This window comes from Neolamprologus multifasciatus, chromosome 7 (genome assembly GCF_963576455.1).
Source record: "Neolamprologus multifasciatus chromosome 7, fNeoMul1.2, whole genome shotgun sequence".
Taxonomy (NCBI): Eukaryota; Metazoa; Chordata; class Actinopteri; order Cichliformes; family Cichlidae; genus Neolamprologus; species Neolamprologus multifasciatus.
This window is the reverse complement of record NC_140445.1, coordinates 44,687,117-44,699,199: the sequence shown is the minus strand read 5'-3', so window position 1 is coordinate 44,699,199 and position 12,083 is coordinate 44,687,117. Positions and strand designations below refer to the sequence as shown.

General features: G+C 38.8%; 1 protein-coding gene across 1 annotated transcript in view; it reads right to left on the bottom strand.

Moving 5' to 3' along the window:
• Nucleotides 1-12,083, bottom strand: part of LOC146515049 (copine-8-like) — a 73,545-nt gene that overhangs the window by 54,476 nt on the left and 6,986 nt on the right. The window contains exon 2 of the mRNA XM_085164706.1: nt 5,250-5,290. Coding sequence (XP_085020832.1) covers nt 5,250-5,290 — 41 coding nt within the window. The remainder of the gene's footprint in view (nt 1-5,249; nt 5,291-12,083) is intronic.

Here is a 12,083-nt window from a genome sequence, read left to right as displayed (position 1 = left end):
TTGCCTTGTAGCATGGTGATATTTCAGAGAGGAGAAGAGGAAGGAGGGAAGAGGAGGATGATGGTGCTGGGAGTGGTGAGTGTGTGAATGCAGGAAAGTCCTCCTTTTGACATTTGAGGATCTTCATCCAAAGGAGACTTGAGTGTGTTTTGATGAGTGACCACTTGTGGGAAGAGAGCGAGGCAATCGGGTAGCAATAACATGACATATCATTTGGATTCGAGCAGCCAATACTGTACTTACACCCACCTGTCATCTACCAGCGCATAAAAACTCTGAGCTCACACACTTGTAAATTTGTTTGAAGAGTGAATAGTTGAATGGTGGAAAACTAATGTTGACAGAGCACTTAAGTTATGGATACGTTTTCAATTCCAACAGCAAAGAAACAGAAAATGAGGTCATACCTCAGCAACTGCTTTGTGTACTGACATGATGATGAGGTTGACCAAGTAAAGGAGCATTACCACAGAATTTTAAAAATGCAGACTGTATATAAAAAGTTGGATGTTGTGTCCGGGTCTGAAAAATGAAGCCAATGTGAAAGTGCCGTTAACTGGCATTCTTGCTAACGGCCAGCAGGGGGAAACTTCTCTGTTTGGTTGGTTGCACAGAAGTCGTTGAACCACCCTCATTTGCTTTTTGATCTCAGTAAATGCTTTTCTAATGATGTGAGCTCAATCGCTACTTAAAACTCTTAAAAACATCACTTCGAAAATATAATGTATTTTCTCCATTAGATTCAAAGAGAACAACGAAACAGTTTATGCATTAAGCTAGGCCTAGCTCCTGACAAGTCTCCAATTGGTATGTCACAAAACCAACACCAACACAGAATATTTTATTTAATCTATTTTATTTGATTTGATATGCCTTCAGCTGACACACAACTCCACACAGTACTGCTGCAGACAGGCGGGGACACAGCCCCTCCCCTCACTAGCAGCTGAACACATAAACAGCAGCGCAACAAACTCGGCAAAGCATGTTAAAGACTGATGCCCCAGTTTTTATAAGAAATTTGTTAAGGGCCACTACAGCTCCCGTTTTACTGTTAGTGGTTTAACTATTAGCAATATTATATACTGGCTAATGACTAATAATTAAACAAAAACATTAATGCTAGCGAAAGCATGTCAGAGTCAAGTTTTTCTTGACTCTGACAAAAGTCAACCAACAACTAGATAGAAACAGTGGCACTCTACATTAACAACTCTATGTAATCAAGAATGAAAATGAGTCAAGTCACCGGAAGCTCAGGAAACAAACAGGATTCGCACAGACCAGTATTATTGTAATCCTCATTTTTAAAAAAATATGCCTCTTACTTTCATCATTTTTCCCACATGGAAAGTGATAGGGAGTATGCAGTCGGCCCTCTGATCACTGCTTACAGCTACATTTCCTCTTCTCATTTCATGTGCTGAGTCAGGTCTCTCTTGCAAATGAGGTCTCAGTGAGTTTACCTACCTAAGTAAAGCATATATCAGCTATATAAACTCTGTAAAAGGTTCACTTGCACCAACAGCTCTTAAATTCAAAGGTTCATAATACAGATAAGATAAAATACAGTAAAATAAACAGTTATTTGTATATAATGAAAGTATACATATTTATTAATTTGCAGTTTCTGATACTTTCTTGATGTCATCAAGCATTAAGGCTGAAGATGGAAATAAATACGTCTAAAGGACTGAGGCTTCTATTTATAAAAGATTAAAAACAGAAAGGTCCTCTCAGAAAAAAAAGAACAGAAAAAAACCCGCAATCAGACAGACCAGAGACTTATTTTTGTGACATCTGATTATTAAAGGAACACCTTCCACTGAGACGGCTTGCGTTATAATTAACTATAGCATTAATTAATTGTAAATTTATGCCTAAGTGAATGCATTAGCTGTCATCAACTGATGATATCACATGACTAGTGCAATCATAATGAATAATGTATTCATTAGCATTCGTGGCCGTTAGTGAAAATCTTGGTTTTGTTAGCTTCAAATGAAGATTTAGAAATCTTCCTGCGACATCAGGTTAGGTTGATTTGCTGATAAAGTCCCACCCACCACAAAACTGACATTTAATCATTTTGATCAAGATAAACTATTAATAATAATGTTTTGTACATTTTATGGGTTTTTTTTCCCCCACCTCACAAATTTCACACTGAATTTGAATGCAAACTTTAAAAAAAAAACATGTCCTAATTTATTCCCGCCTCCTGTGTGGCTGCAGAAGTGTTCAAACTTGCTGTGTTTTGGCAGTCTGTCAGTCTGGAGTCTGTATAAGTTGCATAGTGTACAGGGTGCAGTGAGCTAGGGCTCAGCTGGTTGAATATACAGTCATCCTTTAATCTTGCTATGAAGCACCAGATGACACATGGTCTCCATGTGAATGTGCAGAGAAAAAAAGCCATTGATCATACACCCGTACACAATACGTCCTCACCATCAGTACTTTTAACTCTTCCTTAATTAAGGGGGGGGGGGGGGGGGGGGGGTGTTGACAAAGGCACCACAAATGCTACTTTTTTTAATGTAAACAGTTTGATAATGTTCCCGTCTTCTTAATGGGCTTTTCCCAATTGTCGAAACAGTGTGATCAAAGCATATCCACGCACCACGGGAACAATTGCTAAAACACAAACACACATAAAAGCACACAAGCATGCACCAAAGAGAAATACTGGACTGTTGTTCAGTTTTATGAGCTAATATGAATATGGTACGTGAGCTTGCCCGAGGCCCTGGATGTGTGCATGTGAGTGTGAGCGTGGCTCTGCCGATGCGGTCTAATGCTGTGTGACTGGGGCCAGTGCTGTCAGCAGAGCAGAGACATGGACGCAGCACAAGTGCCTCCTTGCATAAACGCAGGGATGCTCATCCTCCTTTCTCACTATCTGACATTTAAAGGTCCAATCCGCAATTCTGGAAGCTCATCAATTATGGGTTCACACACCACCAACCAAGGAGAAACGCTAGTGCTTGCTGTGCAGCGCTCAGGTGCTAAAGTGCTAATATTTAGGAAATTCAGCTAAAGAAACGAAGGATAAACAAACCACGGATGATCAGAGGTTAAAAAACAATTTTAACTTTTAAGATTTCATGTAAATGTGGAGTATTTTTTTTTCAATCGTGGTTATTTTTAGCGGGCTGTTAACAGGCATGAGTGTCACAGTTTGCTAGTGAAAACAAAGTAGGAATGACAGATGAAAACAACAAGGAAATGCATTACAATCCCTAAGCCTGTCTGGGCACGTGTCTGTCTATGAGAGGATCTGTACACAGTGTTTAGGACAAACAAAGCTATTGAGTTTCTCAGATATTGTTTAGAATCACATATTGTCAATTATTTCCATTATGGGCCATCATAACAATCATCAACAAGTCATTGCCATCTGCATTTGTTGATTTGTAAATGTCATTAAATGCATATTTGTTAATCCAACTGTCAGTCAAAGCAGAAATGCCTTAAATCATACTCTGCTTTATTGTGTATTTGATTTTAAAATTAGACATAATTTAAAAAACGAACATAACGTTATATTTTAGGAGACTTGGAACTAGTGAATGAGACCATCAAGCTTCGACTGAGATCAAGGGAACCAAACTGGTCTGTTCCTTCTGTGCAATCTGACTTCTTTTTGAAACCAGAGGTGTCACCTCTAGCTAGCCGTTACAAAGAATCCAAATTTAAGGTGCTTCCTCTTTGGATTCACTCTTCACAGCAACAACCCCATTCGTCCCCTATCAAGGATGTCACAAAACAAGAATTTCAAACTTGATACCAGTGCCAGTTGATACAGAGGAAAATTGATACTTGAGGAGAAAAAATAAAAAAGTAAGAGAAATCTTCTTTTTTTTTTTTTTAGAGCAAGATTGGAACAATAGCCAAGCAGCCGTGACTAAGGAAAGTATGAAGTAGGTTCCAGGGTCCTTCTATGCCACAAACGATTATGCTTGTGGTTAATATTTACATTTTAACCACCTAGCTTAATGGTCTCTTAGGTTTTCCCGCCATTATTTTCATATTGACTTAACATAAAATATGCCCCGCTGCTGATACTGCAGCTTGCTGCAGCTTCTGCATGCCGGTGGGCCACGATACTGGGTTGTGCTGGGGGGTTGCCGACTGGTCTCTAACCCCGTGGTCTCTAACCCTATGTAGACAAGCTTATTGAAGGGTCAAACCAGCATTTGCTCACATCTTCCTTTTGTTTGTTTTCTCCAAATTTTACAGGAATTGCTTTGAATTTTTTGACATAACAATAGTACTAGCCCCCCACCAAACTTCAAAATAGGAAGATGCAATTGTACCAACATTGCTCGTCTTCTCTAAATAACAAAAATGCACTGCAGTACTTATTTAAGAAAACCAAGCCTGTTGTTCCCCCAATTAAAAATTCTATAGGTACATCTGAAGATGATGCCTGTATTCCTGCTATTCGTTAATATTATAAATGCAGCATAGAAGGACTCTGGGTTCAAATGTGACAGTGTATGAGATATGAAGAACAAATACCACCAACATTAATTTCCATTTTTGAAGCAGCGTGTCTGTTTGGTTATCTTGTTTTCACTGGTGTTGATGTGACAATTCATTTCAGTCAGTAACAGAAAAGAATGAAGTTCTGATAGAGAGCCTGTGTGTTAACAGTTTGCCTAAACATAAAGCCCTTCTTTGAAATGAGAAGTCCATTTATTAAAATATTTTTTTAATAAATGGACTTCTCATCCTGCTCTTAATGTCTGTCTACTGAGGCAAATTGCTGTTGGATTGCACACTGGGCCTTTAAAAACCACTGGACCAGTTGCCAAATTGAACCCCTGCTATCAAGTGAGTGAGGAGTGTGTATGTGTGCCGTTTAATCTGTAGGAGGGAAGCGGCTGGTTTGTGTGTGAAGATGATCTGGTTCCCCTCACTCACATTGGGAGCAGAGAACAGTGACGAATACGACCCCTGACATATGCAAATGTCTACTGATTCACACAGGCGAGGCAGAGTGTGTGTGTCCATGTGTAGTGCATGCAAGCTGTGTTTGCACAGTACCAAATCTGCCTGCATGTGGTGGATGTTTGTCTGCGGTTGTGTCTGTTTGCCTGTAGAATTTAAAATCCACCTGTACACGTGCATGAGAGAGTGCGTATATATGTGTCTGTGGATTTGTGTTAGGTCTGCTGGGAGCTGTTGCACTGATCTGTTTGTGTGCACATGTGTGTCACAGAGAGAGTGATAAGAGACAAGCTTACTTGGATCTGACTTGGAGAACGTGTCTCTATCCAGCAGGTTCCTAAAGAAAAGAGAAAGACAGAGAGAGAAAGAAAACAAAGACTTCCATTAACGTAAAAAATTAATTACTCAGCTGTCCTACTTCAACAAATAAAGAGCAACTACAAATTTATTACATCATTAAATTTTCCTTAATTAGCTCCCATTCTGACCCGACAACTTGTTTTCTCAGAATCCTCAGACGACTTGATTAACAAAAGCCATTTCACCCAGTCACACTGCAGCGGTACAAATCAAGCTTGAAGTGCAGCCCATTTATATTTTAAACATACAGGAAAAACAGCAGAAAAGAAGATGCATTTTTCACTTTTTTGCACTCTCCCGGAGTGCCAGAAGCAACTGTGGAAGCTGCCATCAAATTTACATGACATTCCCGGCACTGCACGGGCACGGATAAATGCACCGAAGAGCTCCATCACGGAGCAGATGCTTGGCGCTTCTGAGATATCCCACAGTAAGACAGCTCTGAAGGAATTAAATATTCAAATGAAGATGACAAGTTGCAGATGCCTAAGACCTGTGTATAAGGAAATCAAGAAGCAGCTCGAGCTCAGAATAAGGATAGGGAGACCTGGCGTGTTACGTCAGCAGAGGTGGAGCATTTGTGGTTTTAACTGTGTGTCAGTTGCTTCACAGTGTCCTGAGGTCTCAGGAGGAGGTAGTCAGAAGTCCAACAACAACCCAAGGGGCTAAAACAAACCCTTCGCTTATTCCCTCAGCTTGTACTCCTGCCAAATGTTACATTAGAACTTCATAAAGCTTTCATTGAGCAAACCAGAAAGGCTAAATAGTACGAGTAGCCTGGTCAACAGTATTTTACAGCACCACCCAGTTTCCAGTGTCTTGCACTAAATGTAACTCAGATTCTTGGTAATGCGTAAGTTTACTTGGCTTTTTATGAACAATATTTTCAGAATAAAGTCAAGTTATTATGCAAAAGTCTTTGTGTAGAGCTCTCTTACTGCGTGTTGCGATACAACATACTGCATCTTTACGGCATGAGGCTGTAATCGTCACATCATAGCATTTCTCACTTTGCACAAAAGAGAAATATTTCCTCATTACTAAAACCAAATTTGAAGTATTTTGTTGCTTTTCACAGAGAGTATAACAGCCGTGGGAACAACAATTTGATCCCCACATTTCGACTTTTTGGTATATTGAATTTATTTGCAGAAAAACCTTTTGAGTTTGATCTCAAAATTTCGACTCTATTCTCAAACTGGACAATTTTTTGCATAATGTGGGCTCAATACTCGCATTATCAGAAGAACCCCCCCCCCACAAATGTACAATCTAAAACCAAGAATCAGTGTAACAAAGAGACACAGACAGATTAACACTTTTGTCTATAGCAAACATCCGGGTTTGTTGGATGGGATTGTGTTATCTGCATTTTAAAAGAAAAACATAGTTTAAAAATCAATAATAGCTTGTAATTAGCAGAGAATTAGAGCAATGAAATACTACACATTTCTAAAGTGTGGGAACTGGCAAATATACAATAAGAGACAAAGGTAAATACAAAACACGTCACACCTGCACAGCAATCCCTGCATCATCTGACAGATTCAAAAGGATGACGAGCTCAAGCGTTTGTGCTGTCTCAGGCAGTGAAAAGAAAAATGAAATGAAGTTTTTAACAGGCTTCTGAGGTCATGATCCACTATGAAATGGTCATCACTGAAATCTATTATTACTGACAAGAACTAAAGCTGAACTGAGTCATAGCATGATTGCTGAGGTCAACTGTAACGTGTACGTAAGAAACAAAAATCAGATTTAGATTCTTTAAAAGAAGGCCGTTGTGTGGTGTATGAATTTAAACTGTGATAATCACAGCAGCACGACTCTGTCCATATTGTGCACAGCTCACAGGGAACAAAAGTTGAAGGGGAAGAACGGGGAGAGAGCCTGCTGCTATCAAGCTAGCTGCAGGGTGAGCACTCTGTCGCCCATCCTGTCCTGTGTGACAAGCAGCGAGTGACTTGAAGCCATTGATGGCTAGTGATGTATCTAGATCAGGCACTCGTGTTGTGCTGATCCCACTGCTACCCAGATGGTAAAACGCTACGCTCTGCTGCTTCTCTGTCAGGGCACGCCCACTGGCCCTTTGAGAGCTTTGAGATGTTAAATAAATGATAATAAGCGATGGAACTGAGCCTAGTCGTATCTGGGATGTATTTTATGACTGGCAGATAGTCTGGAAGATTGCGTAGGAGTGAGAAGTGGGCAACTTCACCTGCCAAATGAGATAAATGTCCAATAAAGAGGATAGTATACCCGATTGCCTCCCAGAGGAGTACGCGTGGAGGCAGGAAACAAGATGCAGTGAAGAAAAAAAAGCAGCAGAAAAAAACAGAGTGTCTCAAGAGTCTAAAGACAGCACCAAGTGGTGTGTGTGTGTGTGTGTGTGTGTGTGTGTGTGTGTGTGTGTGTGTGTGTGGAGGCAGACATACACACACACTTCTATGGATACGGTAACCTCCCTATGAGTCATACACACCCGAGGGCTTCCACCTGCCCCTCAGAGAGAGGGGAGACTCTTTAAAAAGCCCTTTCCTGCACAGGCAGCCTTGCAAACGTCTGGGTGGTCAAAACAGAGTGCCTCGTTGTTCATCAAACATTTACGCTAGCAGTCCCTCTTCAACACCAGAATTACATTTGAAATCCCGTCAGTTACGTAACAGGCACCTAAACATGGCAGCTGGAGCTTTAAATACCTGCATGTGCGGGTGGGATGGGGGACTTCCATCTTTTGAGAGCATCTGAGATGAAATTTTCCTTCAGCAGTGAGAGTACTAGCCTGGGGAAATCAGCCAGTATTCTTTTTCTAATGGCACACGTGCATTTCTAACCAGAAATTATGTTGGGTTTTTTTTTTTTAAAGCAAAGTAAACAATTTCTACCATATTTAAAGCGTATAAAATGGTGAAAGTGTTCACAGGGCAATGTGGAAAACCTTCCTCTCCTCAGGAAAAGCCCGTTCCCACAAAGTCTGATAGTTTATCTGCTTATTAATCACCTTCAAATGATGGTTCCTTAGTTTTGACAAGATTCTTGGGGTTAACAGATGATAAACAGATAGAGTAAAAAAAAAAAACTTGCTCAAATTCAGTAGAAAAGCACACGTAGAGTTTGAGAGACCACAGGGCTGTCACAACATGAGATTTTCACTATAAGACACGCTGTAGAATCTTTTATGATATGGATACAAAAAAATCAATATTTATTTTGGGGAAATTTTATAGTCAAAGTCTTTTTATTTCTGTCTGTATAATTAGCTATTAACTGCATAAACACTTCATTACCACTCTTTCAGACTTCATTGCATCTGCAGTTGCCCATATATTTTCGTATCACTTGACAGACGTGATCAAAAATGAGTTGCTGTAAATACATTCTGAAAAACAGCAAATAAGAATACATATTAAGGATCAGTTTTATGACCACTATTGCAATTCATCCAAAGATAATTAGAAATGATCAGTTTGGAGCGCGGGTTACTAGAATGAATGATAGTTATCAGTGGGCGACTTAAAAGCTTACTCTGTAAAAGCTCCACTTAGATAAGATAAGATAAAACTTTATTAATCCCTTGGGTGGGTTCCTCTGGGAAATTTGGTTTCCAAAGAAGCACAGCACCGACAGAAGTTACAGAGTTGCAGAATATTATATATATATACACATATATAAATACAAAGACATATATAGATAAAATATACAAAGGGGATAAATAGAATAAATAGGAATAAAAATAAAAATAAAAATACAAGTGAATTGCACATTTCAAGTATGGAGTCTATTGCACCGCTGATTATTAACAAAAAGTATTGCACAAAAGGTATTGCACAGTGAAGTGAAGAGGCACTACAGCTTAGTTGTTCCCCCCTCCTTTGTCCTCCTGTTTCCCCTCCCTCTCCCCTCCAGAGAGGAGTTAAACAGTCTGATGGCGTGTGGGACAAAGGAGTTTTTAAGTCTGTTGGTTCTTCACATTAAAAAGTAAATTATCACACAGTCATGACATGAAAAATATATACTATTTGGAAAATCTATTTGAATGGCAAGAATAAAGACTATTAACATGATATTGCAGATTCTATATTGTGCATAAGATTTAAAATACGTCCACGCTTCTTTAGCAGTATCCTACCAGGCTACTTCGTCTTAACTGTGGACCTGTTATGAGACGAATGTGAGTGCATACATTTTGAGGTTATGGTTCCCCAGTGTGACTGAAAGTATTACTCCTGGTGGAGTTAGCACCAACCTATGGAAGCCCGTTTCCGCCACAAAAAAAAAAAAAAAAGGATCCATAATTCAAAATTCCGAGTTATTTCCTCAAAATTTCGAGTTACTTTCTCGAAATTTCGATTTATTAACTCAAAATTTCGACTTATTAACTCGAAATTTCGAGTTAGCGCTGCCAATCAGTAATCTACGTGAATGACGTCATTTCCTTGTTACCCGCAAGCTGAAGCCCTCAGCTACAATTGCTACAGCTAAGCTACCAGAATTACATCCAGTCGTGAATGCACAGATTGCTGCGTGTTTTCAGCGAGGCTTCACAAATTATGAAATCCCTGTGTTATTAGCTGAATCACATACTATCAGCAAATGTACTCGCAAAAGCGCCAATTTGTTGGGATCCATTTTTGAGTGCGCGTTCCTCTGCGCCATATGCTTCCGGGTAACAAGAAAGCGACCTCATTCACGTAGATTTTTGATTGGCAGAGCTAACTCAAATTTTTGAGAAAAGTAACTCGAAATTTTGAGTTATATTTCTCGAGGAGGAGAGAAAGGAGATTTTTAATGGTTATTATAAAGCAAGCAAAGCATATTTTGCTTGCTACGAATGATAAATCCTCTATAATGACCATCCTTAAGGATCCCAGAGTTTGTTTGCACAACCTATGGGCCATAGCTACACTTGAGTGCGGTGGATCATAGAAGGAGCAAAATAAAAGGTGAGATTTTTATAGAGCTTCAGTGTAGGCAGGATGTCAGGCTAGACAGGTGGGTAAGACAAACATGGAGTTTAATATGGACCCAGACTTTTCAAACAAACTATTTTCTCTCTGTTCAAAAGTGGAACCAAAATTCAGATGACAAATTGATTCAGTATTAAACAAGAGTGTTATAGATGATAGATGGAAGATACAATTATCCTATGACTTATGAGTCTGAAGAACTTGGTCAATGCTCTTATTTATGTCTTTTAGTGAAAGTACAGTTTCTCTAATGGTGAGAAACTGATTTTTGGGGGGTCAAAGATAACAGTCTTTTTAATGCAATTAGAAGGTGGCATTTATATCTCCAATGAGGCGGCTTCAAACCAGCTTCAGTCCAGTAATAATGCAGGAATGTTGGTACCACAATCCAATATGCCTACATTCCTGCTGTGGACTTTTGTAAGCTGAACTATGCATTTCAACTGGTTCCCTTGTCATTTATGACAAGAGATAATAGAAAAGCTGCTGCCATGACAGCACCCTACTTAAAAAAGATGGTTACATTTTTGATCAAAGTCCTGGTAAATTTCCTTCAAGTGAAGGTCAGAACCTATGTGGCAGGTACTACAAAGATTTATGCCTTCAGTTTCTTGTGAATCTGCTGTGAAATGTCAAGTTTTATGTCCTCTCAGGTACGATTTGTACTTTTGTTTTTGTGTTTTTTAAAGCCCAAAGATTCCAGCAGTTTAATCAGGAGCTAAACATTAATCTGAGGTTATATGTTAATTGTACTGACATTTTTTATAGGCTGCACCAGAACCTCTAAATGTCATTTGCATAATTACATTACATACATGCTACATTATATTCTATTTTTAGCCCATATATTTTTGATAATAGCTTATGATGGATCTGCCAAAGAATCTGTATTCAAGAGGCTGAATGGGGTCATTCGGTGCACTTAGAAACACTTGTTTCTAAGACTGGTTGAGAAAGAGTATTCGTTTTTGTGAAGAGCTCCGCCGATTTGTTGAATAACCATTGAGACAATCAACGGAATATTAATGTGCAATCATTTTAAGGATTATAGTTAATTTTTAAGCAAAAATACCAAAACATTCAGACCCAGCTGAGGATGCCACTGTGAGGACTGATTTTCTGTTTTCCTGTTTCAAAGTAAACTGAAACCTTTTCAGGTTTTTGAATAGACTTTTTGACAAAAAATAAAACAAATACAATAATTGATAAATTATTGATATATGCAGCTACATTGATTGCAGTTTGTTTTTTTTATCCGATTCTTTATTTTTTTCCTAAGTGTGACCTGCCAACACCAATTTTCTTCCGAGAAACTATAATTGACAGAAAATACAAGCAAAAATAAATTTTTCTACAATGCAAAATTTCATTTTCATAATAAAAGAAATGAAACTTTACTGTTTTCTTTCAGGATCTTCTCTCACTGAAAATAAACTGCTCTGCTAGAAATAATTACAAATAGAAATAATTAAATGAAAATAAGTTGCTTATCACCTTTAATTGACATTTTTAACTAAAACAGGCTCGTGCTTATATAACAAAACAAATTTCAGTGTTACTAACATGATTTTCCATTGCTTTTATTGCTTCCCCAGATAACACGACATCGACCTTTTGCTCCACAATGTTTCCTCAAACAAGCTTTTTGATCTTTTTCATACCCAGACTCTCGTCTTGCGGCTGGCTCTGAGCTCTGGACAGCTTTAGCTTTAGTCTGTTTGCATTTATTAGCCCTGTTCAGCAGGGCGAGGGTGGCATAAGTGTCTGATCAGGTTTGGTATTATAAAGATTTTGTGATGGCTC